Below are 15,832 nucleotides of genomic sequence, written 5' to 3'. Positions count from 1 at the left end.
CTACCTAGGAAAATAGTAAACCAAAAGCAATACCACATTCCTGGAGGGATTGCAGAGATTACTGCCACCATCAAGGACTTGAAGCTCTGCCATCCTCTGCAGATAACTATTCTCTTTTGAGAAACAACTTTTGTCATGTTACTGGGCCTTAGTAGAGACTGAACACTTAACCATGGGACACCAAGTCACCATGAGGCCTGAGCTGCCCGTCATGAACTGGGTGTTGTCTGATCCACAGAACCATAAAGTTGGACAATGCACAGCAGCACTCCATCATTAAATGGAAGTGGTATATTCGAGATTGGGCTCGATCAGGACCCGAAGGCACAAGTAAGTTGCATGAGGAAGTGGCCCAAATGCCCATGGTCTCCACTCCTGTCACATTACCTTCCATCTCCCAGTCTGCACCTATGGCCTCATGGGGAGTTCCTTATGATCAGTTGACTGAGGAAGAGAAAACTCGTGCCTGGTTTACAGATGGTTCTGTGTGATAGCAGGTGCCACTCGAAAGTGGACTGCGGCAGCACTACAGCCCCTTTCTGGGACCGCCCTGAAGGACAGTGGTGAAGGGAAATCCTCTCAATGGGCAGAACTTTGAGCAGTGCACCTGGTTGTTCACTTTGCTTGGAAGGAGAAATGGCCAGATGTGCGATTATATACTGATCATGGTCTGTGGCCAGTGGATGGTCAGGTACTTGGAAGGAACATGATTGGAAAATTGGAGACAAGGATTTATGGGGAAAAGGTATGTGGATAGACCTCTCTGAATGGGCTAAAGAAGTGAAGATATTTGTGTCTCATGTGAATGCTCACCAAATGGTGACCTCAGCAGAGGATGATTTTAACAATCAAGTGGATAAGATGACATGTACTGTGGAAACCACTCATCCTGTTTCCCCAATTACTCCTACCATTGCTCAATGGGCTCATGAACAAAGTGGCCATGGTGGCAGGGATGGAGGTTATGCATGGGCCCAGCAGCATGGACTTCCACTCACCAAGGCCGACATGGCCACAGCCTCTGCTGAGTGCCTGATCTGCCAGCAGCAGAGACCAACACTGAGTGGGCATCAGATATGAGCAAGAAACTTATAGTCTAATGGAGTAAACTGACATGCAAACGATCATGTTATTGTTACTAGGTGCTACCAAGTCAATTTCTGACCCATAGTAACCCCATGTGACAGAGTAGAACTGCCCCATAGGGTTTTCTTGGCTGTAATTTTTACAGCAGCAGATCATCAGGTCTTTCTCCCACGGAGCTGCTGGGTGGGTTCAAACCACCACCAACCTCTCCGTTAGCATCCAAATGCTTAACTGTTGTGCAACCAGGGCTCCTTGCAAACAGTCATAGTATACAAATAATAGAATTTGTACAGAGATCTATGGGAATTCAGAAGAACTTTGCTGGGAATTGTTGACGATATCACAGAGTAACTGGCATTTGAATTGAGTCTTTAGAGAGAAGGATTTTACCATATAGAGGAGAAGGGAAAGGAAATCCTGGCATATTGGCTGGAGGGGAGGAGTGTGAGGAAGGCAAGTAGCAGGAGCTAGGGTGGCGCCTCAAATGTAGACAGTTGCCATGTTGTAAAGAACCTCCTCCACTGTGCAAGAAATGTGAAATTCATTTAACTTGTTAAAGGCGTTTAACAAGGGGAGTGTTGTGATCATCTTTGGGTTTTGTTAAAATAATTTTGGGAGCAGCCATATGACATGATACAAAGGGAACAGTCAGCAGATTGTGGTCCTTGGTTGCTGACACAATGAGAGTTTGAGCACAAGCATTGGTAAGGGAACAAGTTGTGAAGTTTTTAGAGGAGAGTGGAATAGGACTTGGAGCATAATAAGCATGACTAGACAAGCAGCTTGGGTCACTAGCTGGGTGTAACTACTTTTTTCTCACTCTTCTGCTCATGTATTTCAGACTTGAGTGAGAGATGGGACATTTCTGTTGTTATAAGCAAAGCAAAATACAGTAGTTTTATTAGGAATGATTAATAGTAGCTCTTAATCACAATAAATTATTTATTTCATCATAGTCTCAACTAAGAAAGTTGACAAACTGCATAAAAGCTGAAGGTGCCTCTGATTTTGTATTTAAATCTGGTTTTCTGTGTAACCTACCCTTTTTTAGTAGTTTGGATCTTAGTAGACATTGCAAAGCAGACAATGAACTGAAAACTTCAGATGATTTAAAATCTTGTGTCAGAGGTTAATCAAAATATGTTGATGGGGTGAAGGAGAGACTTCACAGATTATACTAGGTGTCTAAGAGAGCTATGTGCTGGCAGGAGTTATTTACTTGGAATTGTAGTTACTTTGTTCAGAATATTCATCTGTGAACAAAATCCAAAATGCTTCTTAAAAAGTGGACTATGAATGTGTGTGTGTGATAGATATATATGTGCATATTCAGAGAGAGAATATGGGATATTTCATATAATCTACCTTGGTCAGCTTCATTCCAAGATGATTAAAGAAGTCTTAGTAACACTTGTTTGTTTAGTAACCATATATGATTCTTTGCTCTAGAGGGAAATTTGGTTATGAAAACAGCATGAATCAGATGATCTCACCCTGAATACTGCATAATATCTTCCAGACCCAAATTGTCTCCAAATCAACTCAGGTCATGTTTGAAATACCAGATGTTCCCTACCCTCCTCCTTTTTTTTTTCTTTGAAGTATCTGACATGCAATCCCCTTTCTTGGGTCAGTGGGATCACCTGAAATGTTGCCAACCTATCTGGTTGCCTGAAATTATGAATATGGAGAAATTGATTCCATCCACATTTCTTACTCTGAAAGAAGTGGAGGATAAAAGGGTGTTTGGAGGCACGGATCACAGAGATGTAAATTTAGTATCTGGAACCTATTGTTAAAGGTATTTTAAAAGTCCTATTTGTCTATGACTACTCTTTCAGGATAGTTAGTTGTTTTTATTTTTTCAAAGGACCGTGATAGGTATTCCTAAAGCATAGTCGACTAGTTTCTCCAAATATAGTCAATCCAAAGGACCTGTTTTCTTGCACACTGAAGAAGAAAAATTAATCTGTCATATCCTTGTACTGGTGCTGGCCAGAATGTGTTACTAAAATTACATGAAGTAGACAGCTTCAGGGCTTGTGCATTTACAAAAAACATGTCTTTTTAGGCACTGAGTGTTGACTCTAAGGGGAATATACCATATCACGTTTGCTGTTGAAATAATTACATGCAAAAGAACTGAGTCTTCTTCTTCAGAACTTAAATCTTGTTTTCTATGTGTATTTTATGTCCCACTCCTCCAAACTGAGTTCCAAATGACTCTGACGTATGAGTCATTAATTTATTAGCCTTCTCAAGCAATTATTTTCAATTATTTTCTGCCTAAACAGAAAATAATTGAGCAGATGACTATGCTGAAAAACAGCTAAAGAAAAATAATCTTATTCATGGTTTACAGTCATAATTTTAGAATTCAAAAGTACCTTGGAGTTGATATAGTTCAATACCCTCATTATCTAGATGAGACCCCATGGGATAAAAAATGACTTCCAAGATCACTTAACTCGGCAGTGACACCCTGGGGCCCAATCGCAATTTACCTGACTCTCCTTCAGTGAACTTTCTACATTTTCAGTTTCTCTGTTTTATTAGTTCTTGGTATCCATAACCAGTGTAATTCTTGATCATATTTCCCTTCATACCTTGTATAATTAATGCTCAGGATGTAGGTATTACATATAAGCACACATCACTGCGTTTAGTCTTAGTATCCGGATCTCACTTTCTAAACAGCCAGTTGCCTCACTTAGCCAAGGAGCGGAAACTTTCCGGGCTCCACTTTCTCTCCACACCCCTCTCGCACACACCTCAGCGCACACCCTGGGTATGGTTAAATGACACTTTGCCTGTTCTTACCCTCACCAAGAATTTCTGGTGCCCAGACACTCAGACAGAAACTAACATACATGCTTGGAGATATCCAAGCGTAATAGTCATGGCTCTCTAGGAAAGGAGAAGGTCCCTGCCTAGAGGGTGTGGTTGTGTGCTGAGGGCAAAGAGAAGGGAGGAGGTGTGGTGAACAGAATTCTGGATCCTGGACCGCTAGGAATCCTGAACACACAGTGAAGGAGGGGAGTCCTTAGGGCAAGTAGGGTTCCAGATCCTCAAGCTGAGACTAGGAAGAGCTGGGGAACCCAGGACCCATGACACTCTGCCCGAGAAGCCCTGGAAATAGAACTTGAGAAATTCTGCCTGGGGCAGTTCTGACTCTGAAACTCATTTTACTACAGTGTAGAAAGAGTACCATTTTTCTTCATCTGATACATGCTTGGTTTGTAAAGAGGAAGAATAGCAGATGACTAGACAGCTATATTGGGGTGGGAACAGAAGCAGAAGTAAGTTGCCTAATACCAGTAAAGGTAGGTCTGCTACAGTACAGTTGTAGAATATACACTGGATTTAATAGGATTAAAAAACACAACTGTACTGTAGATTATAATTCGTTATGAAACTAGCCACATCTATCTGAGGAGGGAAACCACTAGGGTATGAACCCCACATCTTTGTTGGAGTAGCATTATGTGTGTGTGTGTGTGTGTGTTTTAATCATAACAGAAGTTGATAAAGGAGATAAGAATATGGAAGAAGTTCCCACCCAATAATGTGTCATAAGTTAGAGATCTTCAGTGCTGATGTCAGTGAGGTTTAAGTGCTATAGCTATACACTTGTAGCTATAAAATAATTTCTTGCTGAAATCCCCATAGGAAAATTAATTCATTGCCAGTCTAAACCTCTCTCTAGCTATAATCATTTTAGCTGTTATTTAATAATGCTTTTGAAAACTTGGTGGGTTTATTTTGTTTGTTTTTAGTTAAAACTAGTTATAGCAGGAGAGAGTGTTTCATATGGCTGCAATCTCATTCAACTCTCTCTCGTTTACTTGTTTTCTGTCTGATATTTTCAAAGTCCACTCACTGGTTATGGCTCAGTGTGTGGGAAAGATGAAAGTGTGTATATTTGGAAAGGTGGAGAGGGACACTTTCTCCATGCAGTCACAGACCATGCTGGAAAGAGCCTAAATGGAGGTGAAGTTAACCTTCCAGGCAAACTAGTGAGGGTGGAGGGACACTAGAGCAATGCTTCCTGAGTTTTCAGGCAGGCTACAGACCTGTTTTCTCAAATTACTCCTTTTCCCAAAGTCGGGCCTTCTGGTCTTCCTGAGGGTCCACCTCTGAGGTTTGACTGGCAGAGTGTGAGAGCAGATGCTCTTGTCCCCGCCCTCCCTTCCGTGGCCCGCGGGTCTGTTAAACCTGGTAGCCATGGCACGGTGCTGAGTGCTTCAGTGGACTGACTTTCTTCTTTGCAAAAAGGAAGGAAAAAATAAAAAAACATACTCTGCCTGCCACAGGGCCGGCCCCATCCCCCTTCAACTGCTTGAAGATGTTCATGGCTCTTAACATTCCCTCTTCTGTCACTGGATCTTAGTATGTGTTGTTCCCTATGCGTTGAATGTACTGCCTTCTCGTCTTTGCTGAGTAAGATGCTGCTCATCCTTTGAATTTCAGTTCAAGCATCTCTTACTCACAAAAAGCTTTCCCCAACCCTTTTAAGTAGTTCAAATTCTCCTTTTATAAAACTGTTAGAAAATCATCTATATTTAGAGGAGTTGCAGGAGTGGTTTTGGATTTCTCAAGTCCTTAAACTAACAATGGGCCAGAGAATCTGTCTTTGGAAGACTGAAGGGCTCCCGTTTGACACTCTGTAGTGGTCAGCTCCAGCAGAACAGTGGAGCAGGAGCCAGACAAGGCTTAGGTCTCCCTTTGCGGTTGACTAGCTGTGTGACTAGAAGCAAATCATCTCATCTCTCTGGATTTTAGTTCCTTACTCTTTTACGTGAAGGGGATCCCTAGTACTGCCCAGTCCTAAGAATATATGGTGCCCCTTAAAGGAGCCAATGTTCAGTGAAATACCATCAGCACCAGTAAAATTGTGATAAATAAACTGATGACTATTTTAAGAAAATAAAAAGTAGATAAGAGAAAAAATGTGTCCCTTTCCAAGGTTCACTTTGTAAATCAGCAGTGAGCTATACTGATGCCTTAGTGTAAAAACTCTGCTGACTAATCGAAGTTCTAGTCATATTAGATGAGCTTCCAAATTGTGTTCAAAAAGAGAGAAGAATGAGATGGTACTGTTCAGTATGTTTGTAGCATTTTATTAAGTAAGCCCTGTGTTGCTCAGACCAGGAGATTCAGATGTGAAAGGCAAGAATTGTCTTTAAGTGGCAGTGCCCATTCAATTTAGAGGCAGAAGCATACTTACTTTTAGGTATGATCTCAGCCAGTAAGTCTTTGTTGCAGGGTTTTACACACACTTACACGCATAAGTTTATATGTGTCTATGCATATTCTGGGTCATGAGATAAAATGTATTCATTTTTTTGGCTTCAAGGAACAGAAATTTATTTTCTCCCAGTTCTGGAGGCTGGGAGCCCAAATTCTGGGTACTGGCCGTGTCAATTCCTTCTCAGGCTCTCTATTAGTTTCTGGTGGCTGCCTGCACTCCTTGGTGTTCCTTGTCTTGTAGACGTATCCTCACATGCTGTCTTCCCCCATGTGTGACCTAAAATGTATGTCTTACTGTGAATTACATACAAGAGAATTTAAAAGCTGCCGATTTAACTTCGTTATGTGATAAAACCTTAACAACATATTTTTATTTGGGATCAGAGTTTATCAGGAGGTGCATGGATCACAGTACAAAGCAATACACCAAGCTGATTCTCTGTTATTAACAAACACTCTTCTACTGGAAAATTAGAAAGAACTTGAAAATAATGCATCCCTCTAGACTTGCTCTTACTATGGATATTATAATGGAGAAAACAATTACATTCCTTACAAAAGACCAGAAAACTCAACCAGTCCTTCCCCACCTCCCTCATACTAAACGCACTTTAGGTCTGCACTTTGAACTGTGATCATCAGTAACAAGCAAACAACTTGATTCCTTTAAAAAAATTTAGCCTAGAGTTGACAATATAACTTAGGATATTTTAATTCTTTTGAAAATCGGTAATGTGGATTTGGTAAAGGTGGTGAACTGTAGTTAATGCTGGGCAGATGTTCACCACTTTCAGAGGGTGTGCTTGAGATAGTTTGACTTAAAAATAACGTGGGTTTTTCTAAGCAGCCTGGGGGACTGGCTCATTTTGAATGTGCCCCAAGTGATCGTAAGCGGATGTGGTAATTTTCTTCAGAAAAAAGGAAGGGCTTCATTTAAACTTCGGGCTATGTCAGGCCGATCTTTCAAGGAAAAAGGTACAATGTGGTTTTGACTGCATAGTGGCAGACAACTTGGTGAAGCTACAAAAAGGTTCCGTTGGTGAAGCTACGAGAAGGGAAAAGGTTCCGTTGAAAAAGATTTCTTATTTGTGTGGCGTGAACTACTGCTCCAGGCTCTAGTCAGTAACTCATTTGTGAGCAGCTACTGATATGATCTCTAAAATACAGACTAATCCAGTCACTGGTGATTGCAGGTGTGCTGATGCAAAGCCGGTTGATCTGTTTTACTCTGTTATCAGTAGTTGGGTAAAAGAGTTTACATTGCTGTTTTGCGTCCATCCCGTCTACAATCTCCCCTTCTACCTCTGAGGTCGTGTCTCAGCAAGTTCCCAAAGAATTTTATTTAATATGGTAAAGGAAAAAAAAAAGGTTTACTGTAACAACGGCCACAGTAGAGTGCCTGGGCCTTGAGTCAGACAGACCTAGACTCAGTTCTCTTCTCTACCATTTATTAACACCTTGGGCTTAAGCAAATTCCTTAATCTCTTAGTTTCAGCTAAGTCATCTCTAAAATGAGGAATAACATTGTCCACTATAGGTAGTTTACGAGGTCTTGTAAGATTTCAATGAGATAATATAAATAAAGTGCTTAACTCTGTGCCTGGCATTTGCTATCACTATTATTTTTGTATTTATCATTATAGAATGTAATATTTTCATTGTAAATCCTAAAATTTTCCACATATTTGTTTAGTGCAACATGTGTCCTTTGGGGTCAGGCTTGCTTCCTAAATTCTGGCTTTCTTCGTGCTCCCTGTACTTACTGTATCCAGGGCATGTAGTGGCCAAAGACAAGCACATGACTTGTGACTTGGAGTATTTGTAGTCTTCTAAGAGCTCAGCTGCTAACCTAAAGGTTGGCAGTTTGAGCCCACTCAGCAGCTCTGTGGGAGAAAGACCTGGCAGTCTACTTCCATACAGATTACAGCCAAGAAAACCCTATAGGGCAGTTCTACTCTGTCACATGGGGTCACTGAGTCAGAATCAACTTGAACAGCATGCAGTGATATTCTGACACTTTCCTTTTCGTAATAATCAAAGAAATAAGAACAAAGTATCTTGTGTATGTTCTTGGAGTCACCATATGCATACCTAAGTGTTACCATTGATTAAACAATGTGATCCTCATAAAAGATTTGTTTTAAAGTTATATCAACAGGAGTGATATGCGGAATTAAAAGTGTAAATTATTGAATTTTTTTGGTTTTTGAAAATTTAATAATAGATCCACATGTTTTCTCTTTAACAGATGGGCTTAGGTCATGAGCAAGGATTTGGAGCCCCCTGTTTAAAATGCAAAGAAAAATGTGAAGGATTCGAATTGCATTTCTGGAGGTAATGTTTTGAAAACTACAACCACGTTAATAACTTACACGGTTTGGCAGTGCTTCCTCAGACAGTGGAGATTTCTTGCAAGTTCTCCAGCATACTTGCCAAGTTTTTCTATTCTTCTATAAGAAATGAATAAAAAATAAAGGTATTCTGTCTTCCTGTCATTAAGTTTGACTGAGCTGATTGGACCATAATAACTATGTTTAGAATAGTCTGATTTATTTGCTGTCCTTCAGGTTTCCTGTGGGTCTAGAATATTGAATATGTCTCTTTTTTGAGTGGCAAAAAAATTTATGATAACCTTCCAGGACCGTTTATATGAAGTGGAATTTAGGTCTGTTCGGAATTTTCAACTGAATTTACTACTGAAAAACTTTGAAACACCAGAATTAAAATAACAGTAACAATAATAATAATAATGGTAATAATTCATTGTCAGTCTCTTGTTTTCAATCAAGTGCATGTATATGGAGGACTAGTGTTAATGGATCAAAAATTTGAATTTTGCATAAATTCTATTTGCATGTTTTTTTAAGTAATTTTGTGTATGATATAAATTTAAAATCAGTATTTGAAACCTTTTATTATGAAGAAGATAAATGTTCTTAATCACTGTCAAAACCGTAATCATAATTTGTAAGTTTGCTCAGTTATAATCAGCATATTATTGATAGAAGAAAAAAAAAAAGATTGATGATCAGCTATACAATATTATGATGGCAGTTGCATTGTTAAAATGAATGTCATTTGCAGACCACTTCTATACTTCAGATTTCCATAGGAAACTCTAAAATTAAAAATTTCATTATGGCTGTATATAGTATAAGTTAAAGGAAAATGTAAACAAATAGAACTTGGGATATTAGGCTCTTTGAAAAGCTAGTTTATTTAATAGGTTTTAAGAAACTAAGACAGTTGTTTTAAATAGTGAAGGCAACAGAAACCTCATCCCTCCCAGAAATGATGATGATGTACTTTAATGTTTATTTTTAGGGTGCTCAAATTTTCCAGGAATTTTTTTTTAATTGCAAGACTTTAATAGCTCTTTCTTGTGCTCCGTTTTCAAGGGACATAGCAGTTAGGCAATATGTCTGTCATGTTTTAGAAGGATAATGTCACCAAAGACAAAATAGTTTTCGTGGATTATAGTATTTGGCTCTTCATTCATGGCCCTCCTTGTCTGCTTTGTGGAGGGTTCCACTGCCCTCTACTGGGCGTAGTTTTTACTTTATAATCCTTGGATAAAATCCTTTTTAGTTCAGATACACAGTTGCCAAAAACTGCTAATGGAGATTTTTAAAGCTCATTAGTAAGCGCTATCATCTTCTCTCTAAAACAGAGGTTAATTTATAGTAATTTTAAAATTTTATCTCTATTATTTTTCTATTGCAGATCACAATTATATCATATTTTCAGATAAGAATATTTCAGTCAAGACAATATCTTTGTGGCATGAAAATCACTTTTTTTTTCTTTTTTTAGTTTTACCACACAGACTTGTTTATTCCTCTGACTTATTTATTTGCTCAAATATATAATCTTAAGCTCTATTAAGAACCATAAAAGACTAGGGCTTTGTACATGGCTTGGTTTACTCAGTCCATCCAGATAGTATTTCTTAATAGTTTTTTCTTCTTCCTGGCATGAGTTCAGACACATTTCTCTCTTAGTTCAAATTCTTGATAATTCTCTGACTTTTTTCACCATAACTGGAAGGCTTGAGGCAGAGGTCTTTGACCTTAAGATGTAGTCATCATTCAGTGCAGTCTTTGAAGTAAAATATTCTAGACTGGTTGTCCTAAGTGCAATAGAGATTCCAGGTCTGGTCTAGGGCACAGAACTGCTGTGATTAATGTGGGTATGGGGTCTCATAACTCTGCCCACTTAGCCTCTCCCTCCATCTTCAAGAGGACCTTGACTTCTAGGACACTTAGGACTACAGGGGGCACATGGGGAAAATCAGAGCTGAATATTCTCTACCTCTTTACCAATCCATCCTTCCATACAGCCAAAGAATGGTCTTCATAAAACAGATACCATTACATACTTCCCAAAAGCTTAAGAACCTTCTGTGCTTTCCCACTGGACTTGATCCTTTTAGATAAAGTCTTTGGCCTGTTATGTTAAACTTCAACATCTGGCCTCCGCTGCTTTTCCAGCCTCATCTCCCACATACCTTGATACATCGCGCTCTCCGAAATGTCTGTTTTATTGCATGTTTCTTTTGCCTATAAAGGCCCTACTCTGTAACACATGGGGTCGTCATGAGTCGGAATCAACTCAACAGCAGCCAACAACAACATCAATCCATGGTGGTGGTGGTGGTGGTGGTGGTGGGCACAGGCAAAACAGGTGATTTGAGGGGAGTGTAATGAAGGGATTATTTACAAAGACATGAGTAACGTTTAGGAAAAGCATAAAGAGATGGTGTAGTACCCCAGGGCTAGGGCCAGTGGGAAGTGGGATGGGGGTTAGCGTCCCTGGACTTGAAGAGACAGAGAGAGGGTTTCTTGGAACAGGAGAGATCACTGTTCTGAGAGGGCAGCCTGAAAGGAGATTGTTAGGGAGGTGACCTAGCAGGGAGAAAGCCAGGGTATAAATAGTCCTCACTCTCCTCTCTCCAGTCTCCCACTGGTGCCTCCCATTGCCAGGGACAAGGGAGCCCACTAGTACAGTCCCAAAGGGTCAGCCTCTTGGGGGGAGAGCACAGTACTAAAGGGTGGAGGATGGATATGGAGAGGCAAATGGAAGAGACCCAGCAGCCATGACTGCCTGTTAGGTGTGTCCCAACAGTTGTAAGAAGTTAAAAATGAAGTCTTAGACTTATCAAAGTTTAGAGTGGAACTTGTGACTTACCTCGACAGACCTCATTTTACGGATCAAAGAGCTAAACTCCAAGGAAGTTAAAATGACCTGTTGGAGCACTTTATGTAACCTGCTTGTATGTACTCTTCGCGGTACCCTTTGAGATAGGTGGCAGTATTCCCATTTTGCATATGAAAAACCAAAGATTTAGGAAAGTTAAATAACTTACCAAAGTCTTGACTTATAGATGGCAAAGCTGGAATTTGGACCTAAAACCAAATTGCCAGCCAAAATCTTCTTTATCAGCACCTTTCTACATAGCAGAGCAGAAATTAGAACCCACGTTTACACTCTCATGACCAGTGTAGACTGAACGGCACCAGGCTAGCTTCTCTAAAGTGTGTTGCTTTTTGTCACATAAACATCTTTGTGAACTTATAATATAGACTCAAACAGGTCATTTTAACTTCCTTGAGTTTTAGTTCTTTGATCCATAAAATGAGGTCTGACTAGCTAAGCTACAAGTTTCACTCTAAATTTTCATAAGTCTAAGAATTCATTTTTAACTTCTTACAACTGTTGGGACACACCTAACAAGACCAGATTACAAGACCAGAGGGAGAAAAAGGTTGAGGATGCCCAATGCCTACCAAATCAGAACTACTTTCTGCTGGGTATGCTTCTAAGTAATATTTCGGGATAGCAAATATTTATGAAATGAAGACACAAACCCAAGACTCAAGGAGTTTATCACTAATTATTTCATACTGAAGGTACAGTAGTATCATTGGGACCACAAAACAATTATCATATAAGTAATAGAATTATTCTTTTGTCTTAACTTTATTAAATACTTCCAATAAAACAGAAAGGTATTACTTGAATATAACATCTATCTGTTCTCAGAATTTCTGGTTGGCTTACAGCTGGCTAAAACTAAAAATTCCCAGCCATAAATGGATTAATGCTTGTGTTGAATTCTATAACAGAGGCCCATGCTTAAGTCCATATATGTAAGTCCTTGTTATAAAACGGCAGCTTCTAACCCTTTGAAATTATGGTTTGTAGCAGTGCCGTGTCCATGCCTTTAAATCACTGTGAATGCTGGCAGCATGTCGGAGTGCTCCACTTGCTACTTCTTGCCTTGGAAAAATAATGATTTTTACAAATAGTGATTCAGGAAAGCACTTCTCTTTTAGGGGAATGAGAGGGAGTTTCTTGAACACCTTTAGCTTGAAAGTGTAAGTGTAGTTTTCTATTGCAACAATGCTTTTGGTAAGTTTTGGTACTCTTTCTCTTAAATTTAACTCAGTAACTGTAAAGTTGTAATGTAAAATTTTGAGTATACAGTTTTGATTGTTATACATATTAATGTATGTGTGAGTGTGTTAATGACGCTAAACTCTTTTTTATACAAATAGCCTTTTAGAAAGTTTTTCAAAGTGTGTTCCAGTCCTATGAGATGTGTACGGTCATAGTATTTTGAGAAAGCTATATACTGTAGGTGATGCGCCTGTGGCACAGTGGTTAAGTGCTCAGCTGCTAACCAAAAGGTCAGTGTTTTGACCCACCAGCCACTCTGCAGGAGAAAGATGTGACAGTCTGCTTCCATAAAGATTTACAGCCTTGGAAACCCTATGGGGCAGTTCTACTCTGTCCTAAAGGGGTTGCTATGAGTTGGAATTTACTCGACAGCAGTGGGTTTTTTATATACTGTAGGGCCCCACGCTTTGGTGGTTAAGTGTTTAGCTGCTAATCAGCAGTTCGAATCCACCAGCTGCTCATTGAAACCCTATGGGGCAGTTCTACTCTGTCATAGATGGTCGCTATGGGTCAGAATCAACTAGACGGCAAGGGGTTTTTTAGAATCCACCTTTGCATCTTTAAAAAAAGCTCGTAAAAAAGACTGTGAACTAACTGGATTCTGAAACTTCCCCTTCTCTCCCCAGCATAACTTTTGTTAACATCCCATGGAGAGTTTGGGAAGAACTGCTCTTTAGAACAGTTTAGGAGATTTAGAGATTTGAAAACTATAGTAAATATGGGAACTGATTTATATACTCCCGAAAAACTCCTACCAAATTGGTGTGACTCAAATAAATGAAGTAAACATAAACTGTTTAAATCTATGTAATTATCAAAGGTTATTTATGAGTCATCTTAGTAGAGGTTATTGCCCAGACTTTACAAATATAGTCCCTGGTACATAGGGACTAGATGTGCTCACCCATGCCCTCCCTGGTTTTTGTTTTGTTTTAGGTTGGTATAGGAGCAATTCTTAAAAGTCCTTCATTTTCTTAAGAAGAATGGAATCGAGGTTACTTTAGGCTGAAATTTAAATATGTAATAAATGTTCCACTCATTCTTAGACCCTTTCTTGGTTACCAAAATAATAGTATTGCTTCCTTCCCCAGTTCCGCAGCAAGATTTTCCTTTTAATAAATTCTTTGGGTAGCTTCCAAATGAATTTATTTTAAAAGTTCTTAAAAGGTATTTCTAAAATTAAATTCTTCCAATTTAAATATGGGGGGTTCATATATAAAACACTATAGACTACAGCTCCAGAAAAATATACGGAAAAAAAAAATTTAAACGAGGTAAATGGTAAACAGCAAAAATTTCCAGAATGGATAGCTCTTAGCACCTGGCCCTGAATTTATAGGTTTTTTTCTTGCTTAGTGGTTTGTAGCTGTCTCTTTCTACTGTAGAAATGGAACTGCAGCACAAGGAGTCTGGAGAGGATGTCATTCCGGCTGATCCAGGGAAGACAGCTTTAGCTAAGAGAACACTCCCACTTTTCTTGAGTCACATTCATGCCAAGTTCTGTGTTACCAAAATTCACCACATTGGAGTGAGGATGCAGATGAGGCTTATAATATATTCATAATTTAAAAATTATAATTAATCAATCATAGGTTTCCCCAACTTAGGAAACTGATGGTAGAGCATAGTATGACTTCGTTAGCTGTATCTTTTTCCCTCATCGCTGTTGCTTTTGGTGTATTTTTTAACCTGATTTTACTTGCACAATAAAGACATGTTGGGTGGGTGGAGAGATGAGTAGGGAAAACAGAGTTTTCCTCGGAATCTAAATCCTACCAAGAATGGCCAAGATAAATAACAAGAAAAATTACAGAGATGGCTCATATTATCATTGGTTAATATGATAACTTATCATATGTAACATTTTCATAGTCAGTGTTCATGTTTTAGAAAGCAGCAGGTTTTATTTGACTTTTACTGTTTGTATTTCAAATTCTAAAATCTCACCCTTGCTATTCCGTGGTGTAAATATTGTGCTGATGTAGAACTGGATAATAAACATTTCCCAAGGAAGTCCAGTGAGCATCACATATCATTGTAACATGCTACTTCCTTCTTTAGTCAATCCCTGCACTAATTATTTATTAGGATGCATGACATAGTTCACAGGCATATAAGGATCTCTTTAGCTTGATTAAGAACCCACCCTCTCTTTCCCCCTCAGGAAGGTGTAATTTTAAACTTGATCCCAAAACAATGTGGTAGTTCTGTAAATAATTAGATTGTTTTTGTTAACTGAAGCACAAGAATGAAGAGCATACTGTAGTAGGATACTGTGCTTCTTTCCACTAGATGGGTGTATGAGATAATTAGATGTAAGAAAGAATCTTCTCTAGCTGAGCTAGAATAGACGGACTCTTGAGCAGAGTCTTCCCAAATACAGATTTCTGGCAAATGTGGGTGCGAGGAGAGTAGTTTGGCTGGAGCTCAGGCTCTCGTGTGCTCTCTTTCTGGGACTGTAAAGTCAGATGCAGTATTTTCAGTTTGCGTATCTTACCTCAGAAAACTCAGAACACAAACATTTATAATTATTTGTTATTTGGCAAAGATATTTATTTCTGAGGTTTTGTTTTTCTTTTTTGTAAGAGGTAGAATTTATTCACGCTCTCACCAGCCATTTGGGAGAATCTTAAATCTACTTTCTTGGAAGTATTTGATATTGTTTCTTTGCCAATCTTCTGTATATAAAATGATGGTTATGGTTTTAATTTGCTCTTCCCTGATAACTATGGTGATTAAGAATATTTTCTAAGAAATGTTCTGCATCCTACTTTGGTGAGTGGCGTCTGGGGTCTTAAAAGCTTGCAAGCAGCCATCTAAGATGCATCAATTGGTCTCAACTACTTGAAGTAAAGGAGAACGAAAAACACCAAAGACACAAGGAAAGTATTGGCCCAAGAGACAGAATGGGCCACATAGACCAGAGACTTCATCAGCCTGAGACCAGAAGAACTAGGTGGTGCCTGGCTACCACCAATGAACGTCCTGACAGGGAACACAACAGAGGGTCCCTGATGGAGCAGTAGAACGATGGGAT

The 15,832-nt window shown here is 39.2% G+C and overlaps 1 protein-coding gene across 2 annotated transcripts in view; it reads left to right on the top strand.

Moving 5' to 3' along the window:
* TES (testin LIM domain protein) overlaps positions 1 to 15,832 on the top strand; it is a 47,482-nt gene that overhangs the window by 22,078 nt on the left and 9,572 nt on the right. For both annotated transcript variants that reach the window (XM_023724622.1, XM_004389641.3), the window contains exon 2: positions 8,585 to 8,670. In XM_023724622.1, the coding sequence (XP_023580390.1) occupies positions 8,585 to 8,670 (86 nt within the window). The remainder of the gene's footprint in view (positions 1 to 8,584; positions 8,671 to 15,832) is intronic.

Source organism: Trichechus manatus, unplaced genomic scaffold, assembly GCF_000243295.1.
Source record: "Trichechus manatus latirostris isolate Lorelei unplaced genomic scaffold, TriManLat1.0 scaffold00251, whole genome shotgun sequence".
Classification (NCBI taxonomy): domain Eukaryota; kingdom Metazoa; phylum Chordata; class Mammalia; order Sirenia; family Trichechidae; genus Trichechus; species Trichechus manatus.
Note: the sequence above shows the minus strand (reverse complement) of the source record. Positions and strands in the feature narration are given on the sequence as shown.